This window comes from Carcharodon carcharias, chromosome 10 (genome assembly GCF_017639515.1).
Source record: "Carcharodon carcharias isolate sCarCar2 chromosome 10, sCarCar2.pri, whole genome shotgun sequence".
Lineage (NCBI taxonomy): Eukaryota > Metazoa > Chordata > Chondrichthyes > Lamniformes > Lamnidae > Carcharodon > Carcharodon carcharias.
Genome location: NC_054476.1, coordinates 56,366,983 through 56,392,620, shown reverse-complemented (window position 1 = coordinate 56,392,620; position 25,638 = coordinate 56,366,983). Strand labels below are relative to the sequence as shown.

Below are 25,638 nucleotides of genomic sequence, written 5' to 3'. Positions count from 1 at the left end.
CTGATATCCAATATTAGATGTGCAGAAATTTCCTCCAACTAAATATTGAAAAAACAGAGTCATTGCCCCCACTGCAAAATCTGTTCCCTGCGTTGACGCAATCCCTCTCCACATAAACTGTCAAAGCCTGAACTAGACTGTTCGCAACCTTGGTGTCCTATTTGACCCCAGAGGTGAGCTTCTGACCACATATCTGAGCCTATTTCAACCTCCATAATATTACCCTGCTGCACCTCTATCAGTTTATCAGCTGTTGCACCCTTATCCATACTTTTATATCCTACTTCTAGACTTGGTTATTCCAATTCTGGCTTGTTCCAATGCATTTTCTACCTTCTGTAAGCTTGAGATCATACAAAGCTTTGTTACCTGTGTCCTAACTCACACTAAGTACCAGTCACCCATCACCCTTGCGCTCACGGAGCCACACTGGCTCCCAGTTAAGCAAAGCGTCAATGTTAAATCTTTAAATCTTGTCCTTGTTTTCAAATCCCTCCATGGCTTCGCCTCACCCAATCTCCTCCAGCCTCACAATCCTCTAATTTCTCCGCTCCTATGATTCTGGCCCTGATTTTAATCATTCACCCATTGGTGGCTGTGCCTTCAGCTTCCAAGGCCCTGAGCACTTGAATTCTCTCCCTAAACCTCTGTCTCCTTCAAGGCCTTCTCCAAAACTTCTCTCTTACCAAACTTCTGGGTATCTGCATATTATCTCCTTGTGTAGCTGGGTGTCAATTTACACTCCTGTGAAGCACCTTGGAATGTTTTACTCCTTCAGAGGCATTGAATAAATATCAGTTGTTTTTGTTGTTGTAATTTGTTAGTTAACCTTAACAAGGAGGTCACAATTGGTATCAATGTCCCTGGGGTGGATTTAGGGTGGTGAAGGGGTGCAGGGGGGTAAATCGGCCATGGTTCCTTTTTTGACAATTGTCTAGTGACCCCAGCTGGATGAAGCAACCGAATGAAGATCAGCTGATGCTCTCCACAGTCAAATAACTTGTTGAGTGAAATATCAAGGACCACCAGTCTCTGTGGAACATACTGCAGAAAAAAATCTGGGCCTTCCTGAGGGAAAGAAAGACAGAACGTTTTTGAGGTTGAATTTATAAAAAAATTAAAAACTGTGGAAGAAGGCTTTATTTGCAAAACACACCAAAGCAATTTTGGGAAGCAGACAGTGATATAAGTATCACTTGCAAACCAAACAAGCAAGCAAAGGACAATTGATTCACAACTGTGCCTTTCTCTAGTTATATGGTCAGGTTGGCTTGTGGCATTGAAATGGCATCCCGCAGTTTCAGCAGTGTATCCTGTACACACAGCAATCTAAACAAGAATGCACAGGAAGGTTTACTCTATACACGTGACCAATGAAAATGCTCTGTCACTGCAACTCCAATGGAAAAAGCCCAACACCATACTCCAAACAAAATTTCATAGCTCTAAACTTTATGTTACATCATCTTTAGGTGTTGCTCATTTACTGGGCTAAGAGCTTCTATCCATCTGTAAAGAAGCAGCCCATGCAATCCTATGGCAGGACCTGGATGCAGATCATGTAAGTGTCAGCTGTAGGTCAGTGATCGAACACTTGCTTGCCTCCAAGTCAAAAGGTATAAATTCCACTCCAAAAACTCGAGCACAAAATCTAGACTGTCACTCCAGTGGAGTGCTGGATCAGATGTTAAACCAGGGCTGTGCCTTCTCAGATGGATATTAAAATATCCCATGGCATTATTTTGAAGGGCAAGGGAATTCTCCTCTACATTCTGTTTAATATTTATCTCTTAACCAACAGCTTATTTGGTCATTATCATTACTGTTGTTTGTGGAGTACATAAAATTGACTGCCATAATGAAATGGCAACTACACTTCAGAAGTAGTTATTTTGTTCTAAAATGCTTTGGGAATAGAATGTTCTGGAGCTGCATAAGGCGCTATATAAATGCAAGGCTTTTTTGTCAGGCATCAATGGAGTCTCTTGTTTGAGACAAGCACATCCTTTCTGATCTTTTAAGTTTTTAAACCCTTGTTAATTTCCCCACAATAAAATTCCAAAGGTTTACCCTTGATCAGAGGCTTACTGAACTAGTCACATCAATACAATGCTGACAAGAGAAGCTAGCTGCAACCACACTCAATAATCACCACACTATGCTAGACAGCATAGTTTGTTTGGTCAGTGTTCTGTCACTGAATTCAATATCGTCTGCACCGTGCCTGCACTCTGTATTATCTACAGGATGCATTGCCACAACTGGCCAAATATCTTTCAGCACTACTTCCTGACTTCATGACCTCTAGCACCAAGAAAGACAAAGAAGAAGATCATGTCAACATCATAACCTTCAGCTTCCCTGCCAAGTCACACACTATCCCGACTTGGACATACACCACCCTTTCATTCATCATCAAGGTCAAAACTCTCGAGCTCCCTAACGAACAGCACTGTGAGAGTATCAGCACATGGACTGCAGTGGTTCAAAGAGAAGATCCACCATCAGCTTCTCAGAAACACTAGGAATTGACAAAACATGGCCTTGCTAGTGTCATCTACATCCTGCGAATTAAGTAAAATGGCATTAACACTGCCCATAACCTTGATTCTTAATTGAACCAACATTCAGAATTTTACTTGAACTATAGGTGTATTCTGTCTATGCCAAACTATCAATAAGTATACGAATATCCTCAATTTACTGCAAACAACGGCAATCAAAACTGACAGCTTCCAGTTTTCTCCCTTCCTAAAATATGCTGGGTTTCTGTTCCACAGGCACTGAAATCCTCTCATGAGATATTCTTAATTTGTGACCTTAAGAGAGTGTTAGCATGTTATTAATGGCAGAGCTCAATGCTGTCATCACATCCTGTTCACTCTGATGTACTTTCCAGCAGGGTCTACAGGATCATGATCAGTAGCAGAAGCCTCTATGATTTTTATTCTTCTAGTTCAGAGATGGTAAAATCAATTATAACATATGCACTTATCTTTTAGCCAAGATAAGCCAATACAGTACAGATTAGGAAAGAAAACCTGGGCTCTCCACCTGGTCTGCATGACCCAGGACATGTACTGAGCAGACCATTTGCCCACTAAGCTATGCTATCAGGTAGGGAATTCCTTAGCTTCCAACTGTTCCAGCACACAGGAACAGGTCAGAGTGACTTGTCCCTTAAACTTTCATTCTCTTCCTACAGGGTTGAGGGCCGAGTACATAAGAACGTAAGAAATAGCAGCAGGAGTAAATCATACGCCCCCTTGAGCATACTCTGCCTTTCAAGGCAATCATAGCTAATCCTCTACTGCAACTTCACTTTCCTGCCCACTCCCCCACCGCATCCCTTGATTCCTTGAGAGGCCAAATATCTATCAATCCCAGCCTTGAATACATTCAGTAATACAATGCCCTCTGCCCTCTGGGCTACAGAATCCCAAATATTCACAACTCTCAGTGAAGAGATTTCTCCTCAACCCAGTCCTAAATGATTGACCCCCCCTATCCAGAGACTGTGCCCCTGTGTTCTAGATTCATTGACCAGGGGAAACAACCTCTCAGGGCCGACCCTGTCAAGCCCCTTCAGAATCTTGTATGTTTCAATGAAATCACCTCTAGCTCTCCTAAACTCTAGAGAATATAGGCCCAATTTACTCAGCCTCTCATCATTGGGCAACCCTCTCATCCCAGGAACCAACCTAGTGAACCTTTTCTGTAGGCGAGTATATCCTTCCTTAGACATGGAGATTAAAACTTCAAACAGTACTTCAGGTGTGGTCTCATCAAAGTGCTTTACAAGTATAGCAAGACACTCTTTACGCCATTCTCCTTGCAATAAAGGAGAATTTGCCATCTGCTTTCCTAATTGCTTGCTGTACCTGCATGCTAACTTTGTGTTCCTTGCCGGAGTACACCCAAGTCCCTCTGAACATCTAAATTTACAAGTTTTGCACCTTTTAAAAAAAATTCTGCTTTTCTACTCTTACTACTAAAGTGCATAACATCACATCAAACCACATTACAATCCATCTGTCACCTTGTTTCCCACTTACCTGTCAATAACCTTTTACAGCCTCTTTGTGTCCTCCTCACAGTTTACATTCCCACCTAGCTTTATGCATCATCAGCACACTTGAATACATTACTCGCAGTCTCTTTGCCTAGGTCACCAATATAGATTATAAACAACCGAGACCCCAGCACTAACACTTGCAGCACTCCACTAGTTAAAGCCTACCAACTTGTATGTTTGTAACTTGAAAATGTCCCATTTATCCCTATTCTCTTCTTCCTAGCCACTAATCAATCCTCTATTCATGCTATTATCCCAACTCCATAAGGCCATAGCTTGTAAATTAACCTTTTCTGTGGCACCTTATTGACAGCCTTTGGAATTCTAAGTGTGCAACATCGACTGATTCCCCTTCATCTATCCTAATAGTTACAGCCTCAAAAATTGCTAATGAATTTGTAAAACGTTATTTCCCTTTCACAAAATCACATCAACTCTTGACTGATCATATTACGCTGTTCTGAGTGCATTGTTAAGACTTCTTTGATCATAGGTCCAGCATTTTTCTAGCGACTGATGTTAGCCCAACTCCTTGTTTTCTCTCTCCTCTTTCCAGAGTAGTGATGTTACATTTGCTAACTCGTAATCCACTGGGACCATTCTAGAATTGCATCATGTTCCCCGATGGCATGGACAAGGCTGGGAAAGAGTATCAGAGTAATTTTCTTAAGAACAGCAATTTTATGGAAAACTATAAAGGTTATGCTATTCTACACTAAATGGTGGTCAGATGCAGGGTATTCTGTGGCAAGTAACTCAGTGCTGACTCCTCAAAGCCTTTCCACCATTGTTACAAATAGGTTAGGAACCAGTAACATTTTGCTTAAAGTCGACAAAATTTGAAATCCCAGTTCTTCACTAAGAGAATAAAGCCACAGGATTTCATGGTTTATAGCAAACAATTGTTTTTAAACCAAACAAGAGTCAACAAAGCAAACAGTCAGTACTATCTATCATATATGTTCTAAAATCAAGAATTAACATGATTTAAACATGAATTAACCAGCAGAGTGTGTTCAAGTATATACTATAAATTGCGCATTAAATGGCAGACACAACAAAACAGACCCTACAAATTGTCTTAGCAGTCCACCTAGACGTCAGTGATCAGTGTGCATCACAAAATGCTTCCAACTCCGTTTTCCTCACGAGGGATTTCGGCTCCTCTCCTTCAAGGATTTAGCCTCCCCTCAACAGCAGCTCCAACTCAGCCTGGAAGACCTCTTGCTTCTTCTGCCTACATTGAGTTGTCAGGCAATTGGACTCAAACTCTGAATGCCCCAACGACTGCTCACCCCTCAGCTGCTCGATCTCCTCCCGATACTGTGTCCCACTAGGATTACAAGAATGCACCCCAGCATCAAATCACTGGCATGATCCCAGCTGTCTAGCTGCACTGAGCAGACAACCACCATTCCCAGACTTTTCCCATGCCCCAGCTTTGCAGTTACAGGGAGCAGACAACCAATTCAGCTTCACTGAGTTGACAACTGCTCCTCAAAGGCCCTTGTTTGACCCAGCTCCCAGCCTTGTGCTGACCTGCTGCTAACCTTCTTCTGCCCTGACAAATCTGTTCATGTAGGCCAATTTTCACGTCAAAAACAGTTACCACCTGGGCAACTTTTTCCTGTGGTCGGGCTTTTGTGCTGCACACCACACAGGAACACTCCTGATCCATCCCAATACACGCAGAGAAAAATCTCAAATATAGATTCCCTCAATTCCATCTACGAGGCACACATCAAAGAATGTGATGGATGAGTGCAGCTCCAACAATTCTCAAATAGCTTTACACCACCAGGACAAAGCAGCCCATTTGACTGGTACTCCATCCGCCATCTTAAATATTCACTCTCTCCATCACTGGCACATAATGGCAACAGCATACACTATCTACAAAATGCACTGCAATAACTCGCCAAGGTTTCTTTGGTTGCACCTCCCAAACCTGCAACATCTGCCACCCAGAGGAACAAGAATAGCAGATACATGTGAACATCACCACCTGCAAATTCTCCTCCAAGTTACAAACCATCCTGACTTCAATCATTTTTTCATTATCATGGTCAAAATTTTAGAACTTCCCACTTAACACTGCAGTACGAGCACCTTCATCACACCGACAGTAGTGGTTCAAGAAAACAGCTCACTATCACCTTCTCAAAGGCAACTGGGATGGGCAAGGAATGCTAGCCTTGCAAGCCATGTCTAAATCTCATGAATGAATAAAAATAAGTAGTCAGTTATTTCTTTACAGTGTGAACTCAAAGCTTTTATCACAAATCCCTGAGAGAGAGAGATGAGATCATGTTTATGACAAGCTAGAGGTAGAACTCGGTATACACACGGCCACCACAGAGGTTTGAGTGCTTCCTAACCCACACGGTACCAAATGCAATAAAGTCCGTGCCACTCAACCGGCATTACCCTGGGCTAGACAGAAAATGCAAGGTTCTTCTTGGAGAAAGTGGTAATGAACCTATTACCTGTATGAAGAATGTCTTGATGAAGATTTCTGATTCTCAGCCATTGCAGAAGCAGAGATAGGTTTCACTTCAGTGCTATACCAAGAAATAGAGAAGGAGCTACACAGGAAGGAAGCTGTGCAAGATAACCATGATGCAAGAGAGTCACAGCATTAACTCTTAATAGCACCGCAAGAGCATTTTTACTATTTCAAAATCAGGAGCAGGGTAGGAACCTCCCCCTCCTGCAAAACCCTATCCAAATGCCTAGAGCATTTATCAGCTGTTGCTAATGGTGCAGATTAGTGGTGAAGTCCCAGTGTTCAGCCAGAACTAGCCATTAGGAAGCGTGTAGGGAAGGGGAGAAACTGCGGCATCAGTTTTCCTGCTCTCCCATTGAGTAAGTACTTATTCTCTTCCCAATGGTGCTGCCCCTCTTCTTGGTGTCTCCCTCCCTCCTAACAGTGACATCCTGGAGGTTGAAAATTTAGAGGACTGGGGAACAAAACTGCAGTGTATCACTGTCTTTGTTCCCAAAAAATAATTACTGCAAGCAGCTCAAACAACATTACTAACAGAATATTGTTTGATTCCTGAAGCTTTCTGTAGCTTTCTATATTGATTTATCTCCAAATATAACTCACTTCAGCAATTCAATTAAAAGTATTTACTGTATTAGTAAATTTGACACAGTCTTCCAAAGAAGCACATAGCATATTTATAGGTTGTTTTTATCAGCATGACACCATAACTCCATACACTCAGTCATCACTTATAGAAACAGCCTTCAAGATATCTCAGGAAAATTCTTCTGAATAAAATAATTCTTGTTTCTGTGAACTTAAGATAGTATCTCACTATTAGTCAAGCATCTGTCCATTAAGATTAGGAAGGGATTAAAAGAAGCAATGGTAAAATCTTAGCATGGATAGAGAATTAGTAAACAGATAGAAAGCAGAGCATGGGCATAAATGGGGCTTTTTCAGTTTGGCAGGCAGTGACTAGTGGAGTGTCACAAGGATCAGTGCTGGGACCTCAGCTATTTACAATCTATATTAATGACTTGTAATGTATCCAAGTTTGCTGATGATACCAAGCTAGGTGAAGGGATAAACTGTGGGGAGGACACAAGGGCTACACAGAGATATAGACAGGTTAAGTGAGTGGGCAACAAGATGGCAGATGGAATATAATGTAGGGAAGTGAGAAGTTAGTAATACTGTAAGAATAGAAAAGCTGAATTTTTTTTTTAAAGTGAGAAACTTGTTAGTGTTGATGCTCAAAAAGACTTGGGTGTGGTCATACATGGAATGCAACAAGTTAGCTTGCAAGTATAGCAAGCAATTAGGAAGACAAATTGCATATTGGCCTTTATTGCAAGAGGATTGGAGTACAGGAATAAAGATCTGCTACAGGCATTCTGGGTTTTAGTGAGACCATATATGGAATACTGTGTGCAGTTTTGGTCTCCATATTTATGGAAGGATATACTTGCATTGGAGGCAGTACAGCGAAGGTTCACCAAATTGATCACTGGGATGAGGGGGTTGTCCTATGATAAGCGGCTAAATAATTGAGCTTATATTCTCTGGAGTTTAAAAGAATAAAAGGCGATCTTATTAAAACCTACAAAATTCTGAAGGGCCTTGATAGATGCTGAGAGATTGTTGGTCAGGGAATCTAAAACACAGGGGGGCACAGTCTCAGGATGAGGGGCTGATCATTTAAGACTGAGATGAGGAGAAATTACTTCACTCAAAGGGTTGTGAATCTTTGGGATTTTCTGCTCTAGAGTGTTGTGGAGGCTCCATCGTTGAATACATTTAAGGCTGGGATAGGCAGGTTTTTGGTGTCTCAATGAATTAAGAGATATGGGGAGCAGGCGGGAAAATGGAGTTAAAGCCCAAGATCAGCCATGATTGTATTGAATGGTGGAGCAGGTCTACTGCTGCTCCTATTTATGTTCTTGTGTTCCTCAAATTTCAATTCTACAACTTTATGGACACCAGTGGTCCCCCAGTATGCATTGTACAACCCTTGTCCTCATTTATAATTTACTCTGTTGCTAATCCCCACCATACATTTGCATCCTTGCTAGTCATATGCCTCAGCCCATCCTATAACACTGGCTTTCTATGCAATCTTTCCTCCCTCCACTCCAGCTCCAACGGCAATACTTTCAGCAATGTGATTCACAGAGCAAAAAAGATGACAAGCAGTAGTAAAAGATTTAGGAGAGATGCCAAATAATAGATTAGGTTTGGTTATGAGGCCTGCATTGCACTTTCCAGCATATGCACATATGAATTAGGAACAGGAGTAGGCCATTCAGCTTCTCAAGCCTGCTCTGCCATTTGATAAGATTATGGCTGATCCAGATGTGGCTTCAACTCCACTTTCCTGTCTGCCCCCATAACACTCGACTCCCTTGTCAATCAAGAATCTATGGCCCAGATCCTCCCGGTCTCCGGATAGTTGGAGACCGGACATACCCCAGAGGGCGTGCTTCAGGACCCCTCGGCTGTCCAACCCAAGGACTCCGCAGGAATTGTTCAGCAAGTTTCAACTTCCAATGGGCAATTCCCTTGCATCCGGAACCCTCCAAAAGAGTCTCCAATCCTTGAGTTAGAGTCAGAGAATTCAGAGGGTTCCGACTCAGTTACCTTGATAGATACCCAGGAAATATTAGACAGGGAAAAACAGGTCTAAATCCTGGGTAACTATACAACTGACACTGAAAAGCTAATTAAAATGTCCAAAAAGCTTTTCAGTGTGTTAGTGAATGATGATTTAAGAGGCTGTGGCTTGTGTCCCACAACGATCCTGCACCACGAAGGAGGACCCACAAAACAGGTACACTCTGCATTTCTGAAGAGGCTCAGAAATGCAGAGCTTCATCTTAGTGTAAAGAAAAATAGGCAATTTGACAGTGATTGCCACTCCTCAACATTTGGCCCTATGTAACTCAGCCTTGAATTTATTCAATAACCTAGCCTCCACTGCTTTCTCAGGAAGAGAATTCCACAAACTAACGATCCTCAGAAAAAAAATCTCCTCATCTCCATTTTAAATGGGAGACCTCTTATTCTTAAACTGTGTCCTCTACTACTAGTTTCCCCCACAAGTGGAGACATCCTCCCAGTATCCACCCTTTCAAGTCTCCTCAGGATCTTGTATGATTCAATAAGATCACCTCTCATTCTTCTAAATTCCAATGGGTATAGGCCCAACCTTTCCTCATGAAATTACCCCTTCATCCCAGGAATCATTCAAGTGAAGCTTCACTGAAATGCTTGTAATGCAATTTTATCCTTTCTGAAGTAAGGAGTGAGCACCGATCACTTCAGCATCTCCTTCAACATCCGTATCTGGAAGTACTTATTTTAGAAGTTACGCTCTTTGCCTTGGGCTTATTGTTGGTTTATACTCAACATCTCTAACACTAGCTGTAAATTGTTGCCAGCTGATGGTTATTCTCAGATCCTGTGACAGCCAATTGGACAAGGTAACTTTATAGTTTAAAATATATAAGTAAGACTAAAATTATTGCCACTCAAATTTACATAAGTAAGCAGGTCTTAAAAAGAGAACTGCACAGAGATTTGAGGATAATAGCAACATTGTTTGCCTGTTGTTACTATTAGAAGTCTGTTCCACCAATTAGTGTATGTGTACATTGCAAATCTTCTTCTGAATCCTGTAGTGGGTAGCATTAGGTTGCTATGTTAGTTGGTTCGTGAAGAAAGTTCTGCTTTACAAGAAAACCAAAGTGAAGATTTTTAAAAATATACTCAGTTGTAACAAAGATATTTTCATGTAATTGACACATTACCAAGTCTCAAAGCACTTTCACATGATGAATTTTTATTGGATTGCAATTATTGCTGCTACATAGGGAAACATAGGCCATTCAGCCCCTTGGCCCTGTTCCACAATTCATTATGGTTTACCAGTATTTTAAAGGAAAGTTATGCACCTTGATTCTGCAACCTTTAAAATCATTACCTAACAAAAACAAAAATAAAAATCAATTCCGTTCTTGAAATTTTCAATTGACCGAACCTCAACAGTATTTCTTCCCCCACAGAATCGTTACGGTGCAGGAGGTGGGCAGTTGGGTGTGGGGCCCTGACCCTCTGCAATGCTTTCCTGGCATCACCACTAAACTGCCATGCTCTAATTTTAAGTTATGCTCCTTGTCCTTGACTTCCCTATATTTACAACCCTTCTATCAACTCTGTCAAATCCTTTAATCATCTTAAACACCTCAATTAAGCCAGACCTTAATCTTCTATACTCAAAGGAATACAAACCTAATTTATGCAACCTGTCCTCATAATTTAAATCTTTTAGCCTTGGTACCAATCTGGTGAATCTCAACTGCACCCCACTCAAGTCTGATAGCGTCTTCTTGAGGTGTGATGCCCAGAATTGAATAAAATGCTACACGGGGGGTTAAAACAGAGCTTTATATCCTTGTAGAATAACCTCTACCCACTTTGTATTTCAACACTGTAGCCAAAGTACTGGTTTTCTCTGCTAGTGCAGCACTCCTCCCTGGTACTTGAATCAAGTTTCATATTAAGCACTAGGATCCTCGTGTGGAATTAGAATTTACAGTCTTCTGACCCACTAGCCTATGTTTAAACAGAGGGCTTTCACTGAATACTGAAACAGCCATGTTATTGCAGCATTTTCTTGATTACTCTTTTGCTCTCAATCAAGAAGTGAAACTTGTAAATTTTACACCAAGGCACCTGTGGAAAAAGGATGGGATGAAGAGAAGAGGAAAAGAAAATGCAGAAAGACAACAATAAAGAATAACAGATGACTATATTACGGCAGCCTGGTTTACCCCAAAAACCCTCAAGGAGTAGGCAAAGTTCTCTATTATTCATGCCCAAAGTGCATACCTAGCATTTATTTAGTGTCAACCTCTCTGCCAACATAACTGATGCAAGGAACTCACTGTGGGAAATATTTGGTGGAAACCCCAAGTTGTGCCCATCCATGGTACCATATGTGTCATGCTGACAACAGTCTGGGTGCCTGATCACCAAAGCCTGGAACCTCTCTCCTAGCAGCAGTACTGCCCAAGGCCAAATGCAATCAGTGTAGATCCTTACCTCCTCCCAGCACTAATGACAAAGACTGTGTCTCTGTCTTGTGTTGACAGGAACTCATAAGAAAAACTGTTCCTGCCTACGATATACAGAAGCTACAACCTTTGCAATTTGCACTAAAAGCAATGTTGAGAAGGGAAAGTGTGGAGCATGAGTTGCCAGGCACAGGCAGGAATGGAACTATGGGTAGCAGTAAATTGATGACAATGCCCAGGGTATGGTAGTTTTGTGGTTATGTTACTAGATCAACACCCAGATGCTGTGGGTTCCCATACCACTCTGGTAAATTGTGAAACTGCATTCAATAAATCTGTAATTTGCACACTAGCTCCTGAAAATACCACCATTAATGTTGCCAAAGAGGTGAAAATCCTAATTAGGTCAGTAATGTTGTTCAAGGGAGGAAAGCTGACACATTATTTGCACTGGTATACACGTGCCTACAGTCCACACTGTACGAGTGACTCTCAATGCCCTGGTTGAGATCCAATAATCACGGGCAATCTTAAGATAATCTGTGTCTTTTCTTATCTGTGCAGCTTAGGTGCAATCAATTGTGCATTGATCCATTGGGAGCATTCAAGAGTTTTCTCTTTATGCTAGGAGTGTCCAACAACTCATAACATTGACTATTAATAATAAATGTATCAGTCATGCTGATTCCCCATTTTCACATCACGCTTTAACTACTGATTCATTTCTTGTAATACATTTAAATCCTGTGAGACAGTTGGGCTCTCAGCTCTTATCCACCCACTCCAAGTAAAACAGAGGATGTTTAAAAAAGTGTGGAGGGGAAGTAGACCAAATGCTGGAAAATCAGTGTTCAGCTTGTGAGTCACTACAACAGATGTTTTGAAACGAGTGGGTGAGGTCAATCCTTTGGGCAAATGCTGAAGTCATGTGTTGGGCCAGTAACACAGCTACAGTTAGAAAATCCCTCTATAATATTAACATGCAACCACAGTCACTGCGGAAATAAATTGGTTTAATTAATCTATTTATATTTTCAATTAGCTTTTGCATGAAGTGGCCCACTTGTGGATTGGAGTTTCCATAAATGGAAATAGAGTATTACTCTTTAATAAGATAACACATGTTCCATTAATAGGACTCAATTTTATTATAGCATATGTTTATTAGCAGGATTCCAATGTATCACAATAGCTGATGGACAACAATGCATCAGTGTGTGATTAACAGAACACCAGTGCACACTTATGGTGCAAACCCAATGCAAGAATGTGTTTCTTAATAGGAAGTCAAAGCATCACAATGGCCTTGTTTTGAGAATTCTCAATTCTAGGTGACCTACAATACACACAAATGGTAGGATCAGAGGAGTCCCTGATATTGGAACTCAGGCTTCACTTACAAAGGAATGGTGTTGTGGGAGAAAGCCAAGAAAGTAAGTGGTGGAAGTTCCAGCTGCTGCTAGTGCCTTGGTGGCACATAGGGTGACGGCCTCAGGGTGAAGTGCAGGTAAAGTTTGGTGAAAGAGGAAAAAAGAGATCTATGGTCAGGGGCTGGCCCCCTGGAGTTCATGGATCTCAGCCAGAAGTAGTAACCATTAGAAGGGTGATCTAATGTGGGTGCAAGAGAAACAATCCAGTTGGACTTTGGGCAAACCAGTCTTACAGCAAGGGCTGTCAAATATCTGCAAAGGACGTAACCCTTGCTTCAGGATTTGGGAACGGTCACTTAATTTGGCCTTATCGTATATTATAATGGGTGCGCTTCTGGCGAGAACTGCGCTAGTGTTTCCTGTCAACTCTTTTTTAAAATTCTTTCATGGGATGTGGGCATCCATTGCATTTGTTACCCATTCCTAATTGCCTTTGAGCCACCTCCTTGAACTGCTGCAGTCCACCTGGTGCGAGTACTCCCACAATGCTGTTAGGAAAGGAGTTCAAAGATTTTGACCTATTGACAGTAAAGAAGCGGCGACATAGTTCTAAGTCAGGATGGTATGAAGCCTGGAGGGGGACTCGCAGGTGATCGTGTTCCCATGCGTCTGCTACCTTGTCCTTCTAGGTGGTAAAGGTCATGGGTTTGGAAGGTGCCGTTGAAGGAGCCTTGGTGAGTTGCTGCAGCGCATCTTGAAGATGGTAAATACTGCTGCCACTGTGCGTCGGTAGTGGAGGGAGTAGGTGTTGAAGGTGGTGGATTGGGTACCAATCAAGAGAGCTGCTTTGACCTGGATGATGTCAAACTTTGAGTTTTATTGGAGCTGCACTCATGCAGGCAAGTAGAAAGTATTCCAACACACTCCTGCTTTGTTCTGTGGGGAGCCAGGAGGCAAGTTACTTGCTGCAGAATTCGCAGCCTCTGACCTGCTCTTGTAGCCACAGGGTATGGTTGATCCGATACTGTTTCTGGTCAATGGTGACCCCCAAGAGGTTGATAGTGGGGGATTCAGTGATGGTGATGCTATTGAATGTCAAGGGGAGATAGCTAAGGTTCTCTTGCTGGAGACAGTCATTGCCTGCCACTTGTGTGGTGCAAACATTACTTGACTTTTAAATCATATCTTTTTTTGGGAATATAAGAGGCCATGTAGCCTCTGAAAAAATGACCCAATTTCCAGGCCATGGTGCTTATTAACAGGATGCCAATGATCATTGTATGCGCATTAATAGAATGTCAATAGATCAAAATGTACCCATTTATAGAATGTCAATGTATTAATCAAATTCAGTATATTATAGCATGCTGATTATCACAGCCAATGAATCAGAGCCTGTCCATTAACAGAAGGTCAATGTGCCCCACTGGTTCCATTAGCAGGCTGCCACTGTATCTACCCATTATGAGGATGTCAATGTATCATAGTGCAACCATTAACAGGGGAGTCTTAATGTATCACATTCCATCCATTAACAGAATGTCACAGTGCAGCCAACAAATAGGCTATTATAAACCCCTCTATTCTCTTGAACTGGATGCAATGGATCTCTCTCTATTGACTGCAGAAAGGTGTATCATCTTAACAGGTCACTGATGTCCCTACTAATGGGAAGAATTACATTAATTGAGGTGCTTCCCCGAAGGAAATGTGGAGAAAATTACAGCACATGTCACTGCAGCATTTTTTCTTTACCTCATAATATTTGTTAATGTGCCTGAGTAGATTACTATGTCCAGCTGTCACCTTTACCTGAGATAGTGCTTCATGGTTAACAGAATAATCAACAAGACAATACTCCATGAGAAGAGTGTGACAAAGTTGCTAAAACTCAACCTGAATTGTAATATCTGCAATATTCAAGCAGCTTTACAACATCCAGGACAAAGCAGTTTGCTTTATTGATGTCCCTGTCACCGGACACAACAACATTAACGCCTCTGTGGCACAGTATGTAAGATAGAAGGATGCACTAGAATAATTCGCTAAGGACTACTTTAACTATCTCCAGTGGCCTCTACCACCAAAAGGAAGGTGTGCAGCAATGTATGGGAACACCATCACTTCCAAGTTGCCCTCCAATTCACATATTATCTTGGCTTAGAAATTTGTCGTTTTTCATCATTACTGGGTCAGAAATTTCCAGGAGTGGGCTATAAATGTGACCTTGCCAGCAGCACCCACATCCCAAGAACATTTTTTTTTAAAGGGAACCATGCAGTACTGCATTAGCACATCAAGCGATCATAAATGGTATTTGTGACCTGAAACTTGGTTCCAGCTCCTTGCAGGCACATGCTGCAGTGAAGTGGCACAGAAAACTATCATGCTCACGTCACCTCATACAGAATCATGTTGACTTCACCAGCCATTAAACAGAGGGTCAAGCACTGGATACTGTGTCACTTCCTTGCACTTTCATGTCTGCTTCTTTGGTTTCCTTTCCCTTCATTATTCTATTCTTCCTAATTCTCTCCCTTGACAAAAGTATGTCAGTGATTAAGTTGCCTTTTGAGCCTTTTCAAAGACTTGCAGAATTTGTGCCCTTCCTTTATTACACAGCTTTAATTTATTATAGTGCCTTTAAATTTCACATAAACACGATGTTCCACTACTCCCACGGCTGTGCTCCTTACATTCACCCTCATCGGTTTCTATTGCTATACTAATGAGATGCCTAAAGATAATTGGGTACAAACAGAGACTTCCATTTGAGTTGAATATCTGTCAAGCTGTTTGAGTCTAAGCTTGTACAGTAATAATGAAAAATTTAGGCCTAAGACTCCACCTGCATTTTTTAATTTCCTGTTCTTACAAGCTGTGGACAAGAGGGTGAAAACTACAGCAGTGACTTCTCCTCCAACTATCCCTCTTTCAGAAAATATTTTTGGCCTTTGCTCATTGCTTCAAGACAGTGATATAATGAATTCCATGGATTTGGGCCTAAACTTCGATCACGCTTTAAAGCTCCAAATGAAATTTCCCTGAAATTATTTCTGACCCACCCATTCTCAATCTTTTCCTTTCTGCCAACGAAGCCACTGATTCACTCAGATTTCCATTCTTCATGCATAAACTGGATAAATGTCTGCAGACTATTTCTTAAATAACATTACATAGCACGTACAGCAGGGACAGCACAGTGGCGCAGTGCTTAACGCTGCTGCTTCACAGCCCAAGGGACCCAGGGTCAATTCTGACCTTAGGTGTCTGTCTGTGTGGAGTTTGCATGTTCTTCCTATGAAAGTTTCCTTCCGGTGCTCTGGTTTCCTCCCACTGTCCAAAGACCTGCTGGTTAGGTGGATTAACTACAGTAAATTGCCCCTCAGTGTGTGCCCTGGTGTCTCATCCTGGGCGTACCCCACCTAGCACCCATTGCCTGTCAGGATAGGCTCCGACTCCCTGCGATGCTGAATTGGATGAAGTGGTCTGGGAAAGTGAGCGAGTGAGAAAATACAGCATAGAAACAAACAAAAAAAAAAAAATCGGTCCATGCTGGTGATGCTGTCATCTGATACCAATACATGAGCATTTCCAGTAGGGGTCAGTAGACAGACGGCAGGACTTCCAAGCGGTTTTGATTTTGCATCCCTAGTCCACAGGGACTAAAGCCAAAACCTGTTGCTCCTTATTTCAAATTAGCCAACTCAGCACACACTGGGATTCAAAACTGTGAACCTCCTGCCAGCTACTCAGTGCATCTCCCAAAATTAGGTTAACAGATTGTTAGTCTGGCGGTGAAGATAGAAGCTAGACATTGGTTTGATGTTTGGAGCTGCATCCCTAAGTCCATAGAGGAATTGTGCCACAATGGATCTGGCACTTCCTCAAAGGGAACAGCGGAATCTCAATAAATGGCACTGCACCCCAACGTACAATCACGGTCATGTTTGCCTGTAATGTCCTCTCCATATGATGAGAAAGATCATACACCAGTACAATGTAAGGAGTTATTATGGAACAGTTGACTGTAAAATGAGGATAGCTAGTTTTATCTATTTAAAATTTCCAATCTAAAGTGTAGAGTAATTAAAATGCAACACAGAAGTCGACTCACTGTCCTATTAAAGTTATTTAGAAATGGTAATGTATTTGAAGGCAGCAATGGGCTTCACTTTTCTCAAATCTTCTTGAGTGAAACTGCATCTTTAGATGACATTTATCAGTTATTTTAATGGTGTGTAAAACTCCAGATAGTGCAATTTCACATGAACATGCTAAATATGCATTTCACATAAACATGCTAAGTATTAATTTCACATTAACATCACACAACCTGAGCTCACTGTCTAAGCCTTTATGATTTATTCAGGGACAACAATGGTAGAAGCCTCATAGCAGACAAATTTCTTGCTCTCATCTGCAGAATGACTTACATCTTTGGAAAAGTAATAAAGTAATTAAACTCCAACTCCACACCACGTGAGAATTCATAGCACTAACCATGACATTCAATAATTGAAAGTCTATGCATCTTTGAAGTTCCTGTGATACTTTTCCATTTTAACTCACATGAATGAAAGACTTGTACTTCTACAGAGTGTGCCAGAAAGCTTGGTACTTTGCACAGTGTGTGGAGAATCTAGCCATGACTCTTACCCATCTATTCAACAAAGCTTTGTTATTTATCTTTGAATTCAGGGATCACAAAGTAGCGACCAGCTGGTGTACCAGAGGTTAGGGAATGTTTCCAAGTCACCAAGGACTTGTACATAGCCTAGAGATTGGTCAACTGACAATAAAGTAGCACATTATAAAAAAATATCTTCCCGAGCGAAAGTTTTTTTTTACATAACTTAGGGGCTGAACATATCAACCTCAATTTTCTTTTGGCCAGGTACATTTCAGCACTCCTCTCTTCCTAATCTTAGTGTATCCCAGCTGGAAACAAAAACAATGCTAGATCAATTTTACTTATACAAGGGGACAACTGATACAAACAGACTCAAAATGGGTCAAAACTGTTTTTACCCAGATAATTCCATTTGACCAGTTCTGGATTATTGCTTATTCTCTAGTGCAGACGAGTTATAAAACGAGTACAGCTGCAAAATTCCTAGTTAGAAATTACACAGGACTCAGATACGCTGGTGGCTGACAGAAGACATGTGTTTTTACTGATAAAATAATAAATTTCCACGAGTTGTCCAACTTTGTACTTCTGACATGAGCGAGCAACAACAGAACAATAACCTTTTCTTTTCTTTTCCTTTTCTTTACCTCCAGGAAATAATTGCATTTTATTTCATGATCGTATTCGGACTCAGCATATCGTTAACTGGAACCACTCAAAATTCCAACTCCTACATCCAACAGTAAAAGCAGGAAATCAACAAACCGTGTCAGGCAAAAGCTGATCCTGAAGAGTACTTCAGTCACGTTAAAGAGGCTGGCCAAAACATTTCATTTTCAAATGCATGTTTTTGCACACACAATATTGTGAACTTCTTTTGGCAAATCAGATTGCGCAACAAAATATATGTGGTTTACTGTGTAATAATATGTGAACTTGCTTGTGTTAACTGTGACCAAATAAATGTCTTGAATTAAGTAAGCTGTATATTGCAGCTTCCTGCAGATCAACTGTAGCAAGATGAACATTTCTTATAGGGATGTAAAATCTAGGGAGTACTTGTTAGTACATTGTACATAAGAAAATAGCAGTATGAGCAGACTATTGAAAAAATGTGCTGGAAAACATTAAGTTTCTTAATTGTAAAAGTGGAATTGGCCCTCCTAGACTGTTTGAGATGTTACCAATAGAAATACCAAGGAAACACATTCCAAATGGCATGTGTGCCACTCTGGTGTTTCCTATTTGTTGTAGAGCACACTATGAGCTATGATTGTACATATCTGAATCTGTGACATGGTATTCCAGGGGTCAAGTAGTTTTAAAGCAGTACTCTGCATAGGCTGAAGTCACACATCTGTAAAATTTACCATGCAACAGTGATGCTTGATAGCTGTGAACTGCACTAGTAGTGAGGGAGATCTGACTTGAGGATTTGTATGCTAGTAAGAAATGGCCTGTGCACTAAATCAGGAATAAATGCAATTACCCATCCTCATTGTTACAATTATGAGGTTTATAAGATTATTATATTTTGGGACTGTGGCTTTAAACTTAGGGTAAATGAAGTTGGTCATGTACACAATAAATGGGAGAGTACTGAGAGTTGTAGAAGAAGTGAGGGACCTTGAAGTGAAAGTCCACAGATCCCTGAAGTTAGCAGAACTGGTTGATAAGGTGGTTAAGAAGGCATATAGAATCATTTCATTTATTAGCCAAGGCATAGTATATAAGAGCAGGGAGGTTATGCTGGAACTATATAAAACATTAGTTAGGCCACAACTTGAGTACTCGTGTGCAGTTCTGGTCACCTCATTACAGACAGGATGTAACTGCATTAGAGGTGGGTATAGTGGAGATTTACGAGGATGTTGCCAGGACTAGAAAATTGCAGCTATAATAAGACCACAAGATGTAGGAGCAGAAGTAGGCCATTCGGCCCTTCAAGTCTGCTCTGCCATTCAATGAGATCATGGCTGATCTGATAATCCTCAACTCAACTTTCCTGCCTTTTCCTCATAACCCTTGATTCCCTTACTAATTAAAAATCTGTCTATCTCAGCCTTGAATATACTAAAGCCCTCTGCGGTAAAGAAATTCAGACTGATTACCCTCAGAGAAGAAATTCCTCCTTATCTGTCTTAAATGGGTACCCCCTTACTCTGAGATTAAGCCCTCTGATCCTAGACTCTCCCACAAGGGGAAACAACTTCTCAGCATCTACCCTGTCAAGCCCCCTAAGAATCTTATATGTTTCAATAAGGTCGCCTCTCATTCTTCTAAACTCCAATGATGAGGAAAGATTGGATAGGCTGGGTTGTTCTCATTGGAACAGAAGAGGCTGAGGGGAGATTTGATTGAGATATACAAAATTGAGGGACCTAGATAGAATGGATGGGAAAGGCCTGCTTACTTATCAGAGAGGTCAGTGACTAGGGGGCAAAGATTTAAAGTGATTGGAGAAAGATTAGAGAGGAGATGAGGAAAAATCTTTTCACCCAGAGGGTTGTGGGGGTCTGGAACTTTCTGTCTGAAAGGGTAGTAGAGGCAGAAACCCTCAACTCAATTTAAAAGGTGTCTAGATATGCTCCTCAAGTACCATAACCTGCAGGGCTACGGAGCAAATGCTGGAAAGTGAGATTAGGCAAAGTGGCTCGTCTTTTGGCTGGCATAGACACAATGGGCCAGGTGGCCTTTTTCTGTGCTGTAAATTTCTGTGCTTTGAAACTGCCTTCAAAGTAATAGTAGTATCTCAACTGGGAAAAAAATCTAATTTGAGTTTGGTTAACAAGCAGAAAGGGTGTAAACAGCAATGAACAGGTGAAAGATCATTTTGCTCTATTGAGTTATTCCTCACAACAATGTGTTTTTCTTGCAGAACTGTACCTCAGAATTGTCTTGGTTGTCCTGTAGCCATGGTATGATGCCATTTTGTCTTCTGTTGGATCATTATTTTCCTCCTCGTAACCGCTATGTTCGGTCCATGCCATAGCCATATGGGACAGCTTAAACTCATTTTCTTTTGGCCTCTGAATGACAGACAATAAAATAAATAGTCCTGCGAATTCAGGTTTGAAACACAATGTTATCACTTTTTTTTTGGGAAGGGGACGAATTGTTCGATTCATTGAACTCAGGGCCATTAGTACTGGAGTCTGGAAGAGTTCCATTTATTCCCTCCCCAAAATCAGCATTAAGCACCACAAGATTGGATAAAGCATTTGGGTATAAAATGATGTTTAACAGTACCCTCAGCGCAGCACCCTCTACAGCATCAACGTGACAGATTATCTTTCTACACCAGCCAAGTGGCATAATTGAGTGAGGTAAATAATGAATTCCAAATTGTGGACAGGAATTTAGCCTACGGAAATTGGGTTGACATTTTCAGAATGCTGTTTGCTTTGACCGTAATAGCCAGCAGAGAGAAAACATTTTCAGGTAAACATCTTAGGACATTTTCTATGTCAACTGCAGTATATAAATACATCATTCTGGGCTGAATTTGATGGAGATCTTTGACGTGACAAGACCATATGTTGACTCAGCCCCTAAATCACTGGCTCTCAAAACTTTTAGTCCATGGACCACTTAGATGGAGTAAAGATCCCATGGACCGCCTACTGGTCCTACTCCTACCCTAGCAACTCTTATTTGCCACCACAAAAACTCATCAGAATTAATGGGAAGAATGGCATTGCTTTTGATAAGACACCAATGAGGTGATATTTCATTCTCAGTCACATGTCAGACTCCACATTAAGTTCGTCTTTGTCTTCAGCCTCTGTGTTCAAAATCAGATCTCAGTTTTATGTTATAACAGTAACATAAAACAACATTGTTGCTTGCACTATGACATCTTGTGCCTGGAGCTAGACTAGTTATGTAACGTCTCGGTGATTGGAGTGAGGGATCTGGCCTTTTCTCTCATATGATCTCAGCCAGGGCATTGCACATCAGGGACTTGTATTTTGGTCCAATCACAGACTAGCTGAAGGACCCTCATGATCCACCAGTGATCCACAGACCACAAAGGGAATTGAATAAGAGAAAAAAAATTGTAGTGCTACAGAGAAAGGGCAGGGGAATGGGACTAGCTGAGTTGGTCTTTGAGATGGAATAGACACGACCAAGTGAATGGCTTCTTTCTGTGCTATAATCGTTTTATGTTTCTAGGCAAGATTTGATTACAACTGTTTACTCTGTAAAATGACATAGCTTAATAATTCATACTTAGCTGTGTATGTGAGGGCATATAGAGAAGACACAATGCCCAGTTCAGATCTCAAGGCTGCTTTCTGGCTACACCTGCAGGGTATGCTATTGTATAAGGATAACTAAATATATTTGGTAGGATGAGTGCAGTTCCAAATTCCAGACACTCAAACCACCGATTGGAGTGATTAGCACCACGGTAACCAAGAGACTAAGAAAGATAAAAAACATGTTAAAAAATGTCTCATTCCTTACCTTCTCTATCTCCAATTTTTGTCTCTCTTTTTCTGTTTTTTCCTGGTCCTGTTGCTCCCGGTCTTCATTCAGATATTTTAATCTTTCCCTTTCATCAAGGTCTTTCTGAGCTCTTTCCAGCTCCTCCAACTCTCTTTGCTTCCTTTCACGAACTTTCTGCTGACATTTTTCCTCCTCCTGCTCTTGTTCTCTTTTGAGCATCCTTCTTTCCTCCTCCTCAATCTGCCACATTTTCAGTTTACCAACACTGAGCCCCTCCTGATCCTCTTGCCCCTTTCTGTCCCTCAGAGCAAAAGTGCGCCCTGTTTGTGATTCAACATGGTCTTCCTCCATCTGTCCCAGCTCCTCCCTGCGTTTCTGCCGGCGCTCTTCTCGCCTCTGAGTCCAATCACTGAAGCCCTCGTCCTCATCCAGGGTAGAGTTAGTTGACTTGCAGTTGAAATCATACCTGTGAATATCAAGAAAAAGCAATTACTAAAGATTTATAATTATTAATGCTTGCTGGTTCCTAGTTTATTAGCCTGACAATTATCATGGGTGTATTCAGTCATCATAAAAAAGCAATTTCAAAATCTGAACGATTCCAGAGCATTCAAAGGAAGCACCCAGATTTCCTTCCTCTCCAATTTCTCCTTTAGCACGTTGCTCTCCTGAAATGATTCATACCAGGTTATAACCCAGTATGTATTTTTGGGCTTCCAGGACCTTACCTAATGCACCTTTTGACTGTCAGAGGCAAACCATTGCTGAGCCTGATCATCTCACTTGATACGAATGTGCAGGTACTTTCCAGGGGTTACTGCCTAATGGTTATCAATGACCAAACCTGGAATTTTCCTGGTGCGCAGGGATAAATTTCTGGAAGATGTTATGATCTGTTAGGGACCTTAACATTTAAAAAGAAATCTGAACACCTTGTTTTAACCAACAGAACTATCTCACAAGATTTCTTTCTTTTAAAAAAACAAACTTTATTGTATACAAAAGACTTGAACAAACAAGTACTATTAACTTAACAATATGGTTTATAACCATATATGTTACACATGCAGGTTTACTTCTTACTTCCCCCAAGAATTCTTTTATAAGACATCAATATCAAAGTGATTTATTTCTGTAGGAACAAGTATAAGTATGCCGCAGTCCTCTGGAGAATTCTCCTAGTTCCTGCTATTCTTAGAGATGAAACTTTCACTTACCATCTCTTAACTGTGGATGCCTCAGTCCCTTAATTGTTCTGGTTACTTTTTCAATACTTCCAAGCTAGTCTGCTGGTTGCTTTCTTTGGCACAATACTCTATGGGGTACCACTGTAGATTCTTCCACTACTTACAAACTAGGCAACCTTCCAGCATCTATTCTCCCACAAAAGTCAAACTGAGAGTAAGCCTCATCCGCATTCCACACATTCAATGAAAAATTTTTTTTTTTTTTTAAAAACTCTGCTTGCAGCACAGGACTGTGTGTCATTTACTTTCACTATCTTCTCTCAGTGAGCTGCAAACCACACAAGGTCCAAACTGCAACAAAAACTCTTTCAACACATACCCAGTTGAAGTGAAACTAGTGAACCATTCTTAGCTCCATCCACTTCCGGGACAATGTAGCTTGCTCTGGGCTATTCCCAAACCGACCTTTAAGTTAATTATTCCTCATTTACAATTTCTTTTTTGATCTGAAGTAAATGGGTTTTACATGGGTTACTGAATGTTTTTAAACTAATTTAGCTCTAAGTCCCACAACAAAAACATCTCTCTGGACTGCATTCTTTTGCAAGCTTTGCAAACATGAACTGTGAACTAGATATTCACAACAGAGGGTTTTTCCCAGTAATTTTCCATAACCTTCCATGAGTTCTGATTTTGCTCACAAGCCTGTTGTGTGGCACTTTATCAAATGTCTTTTCAAAGTCTACGTACACCATATTAATAGCAGTACTCTCTTCAACCCTCTGTTACCTCATCAAAAGAATCCAGCAGATTAGACTGACATGATTTGCCCTTAACAAATCCATGCTGGCTTTCCCTAATTATCTTGCATTTTCCCAAGCAAGTAATAATTTTGTCCCGAATTATTGTCTCTAAAAGCATCCCACCACTGAGGCTAAACTGATTGGTCTGTAGTTGCTGGGCTTATCTTTTAGAACGAGGGTGTAACATTTGCAATTCTCCAGTTCTCCGGCATCACCCCCCCCCAACCACCACCACACCCCCCCCCCCCCCCCCCCCCCCCCCCCCCCCGAGTTTAAGGAAGATCGGAAAATTGTCAGTGGCTCTGCAATTTCCACTCTCGCTTCCTTCCACATCCTTGGATGCATCTCATCCAGTCCTGGTGCCTTTTCAACTTTAAGTACAGGTAGCCTATCCAATATCTCATGATCAAAATTAAACATTAAATGTTTGAACTACCTCCTCTTTCACTATGACCTGAGCAGTCTCTTCCTCTTTGGTAAAGACAGATGCAAAATATTCATTTAGTACCTCAGCCATTTCCCCTGCCTACATGGGTAAATCCCCTTTTTCGTCTCTAATTTGCCCCACTTTTCCTCTTACCACCCTTTTACTATTTAGATTCCTATAGAATACTTTTGGATTCCCCTTTAAGTTAGTTGCCAATCTCTTTTCATACTCTCTCTCTCTCTGCCTCTCTAATTTTCTCACCCCCAATTCCCTCTGAACCTTCTATATTCCACGTGAATCTCAACTGTGCTATCCACTGGACATCCATCATAAGCACACTTTTTCTGCTTCATCTTAAATTCGATCTCTTTTGTCATCCAGGGAGTTCTGGAGTTGTTTACCCTACCTTTCCCCTTTGTGGGAATATACTTTGTACTTAAACTGTCTCTTCTTTAAAGGCAGCCCATTGTTCAGTTAGTTTTTCCTGCTAATCATTCTTTCCAATTTATCTGAGGCAGATCCATTTTTACCTCACTGAAGTTGGCTTTTCCCCCAGTGAATTATTCTTACTCTGGATTGCTCCTTGTCCTTTTCAACTGTATTATACATTGATTACTGTCCCCTAAACATTCGCCAACTGACTTGATCCACTTTGTTCACCTCATTCCCAAGAACCAGGTCCAGAAAAGCCTTCTTTCTCATTGGACTGGAAATATACTGTAGAAATTTTTCCAAAACAGCCTTGGAATTCCTGTCCCTCTCTGCTGTTTGCACTACTACTATTCTAGTCCATATTCAAATAGTTAAAGTTCCCCATTATGACTACTCTACAATTCTTGCACTTCTCTGAAATTTCCTTGCAAGTTTCTTCGAACAATGTACTTATTAAAACAGAAAATACTTCCAGATTTTGTTTTCATGCTATCTACAACAGTATCAGATCTGATATATTAAGGACTTATGCAGTACACAGTATTAATGACAAGAACAATTCAGTTTAAGCATGGTATCATTTAATGGTCCATAGTAATCAGCTCTTATTCTGTTACCCTAGATGGTGCTTGTCCAACCCACGGCCCGTGGACTGGATTGTGGCTCCCGAAGTCATTCTATATGGCCCTTGGAGCC

At 41.1% G+C, this 25,638-nt stretch overlaps 1 protein-coding gene across 2 annotated transcripts in view; it reads right to left on the bottom strand.

The window, feature by feature from the left end:
- The window catches only part of lsp1a (lymphocyte specific protein 1 a), a 378,182-nt gene that overhangs the window by 82,017 nt on the left and 270,527 nt on the right, over positions 1–25,638 (bottom strand). For both annotated transcript variants that reach the window (XM_041197226.1, XM_041197227.1), the window contains exons 3-4: positions 22,112–22,559; positions 20,528–20,670 (exon numbers count right to left, since the gene is read on the bottom strand). In XM_041197226.1, the coding sequence (XP_041053160.1) occupies positions 20,528–20,670; positions 22,112–22,559 (591 nt within the window). The remainder of the gene's footprint in view (positions 1–20,527; positions 20,671–22,111; positions 22,560–25,638) is intronic.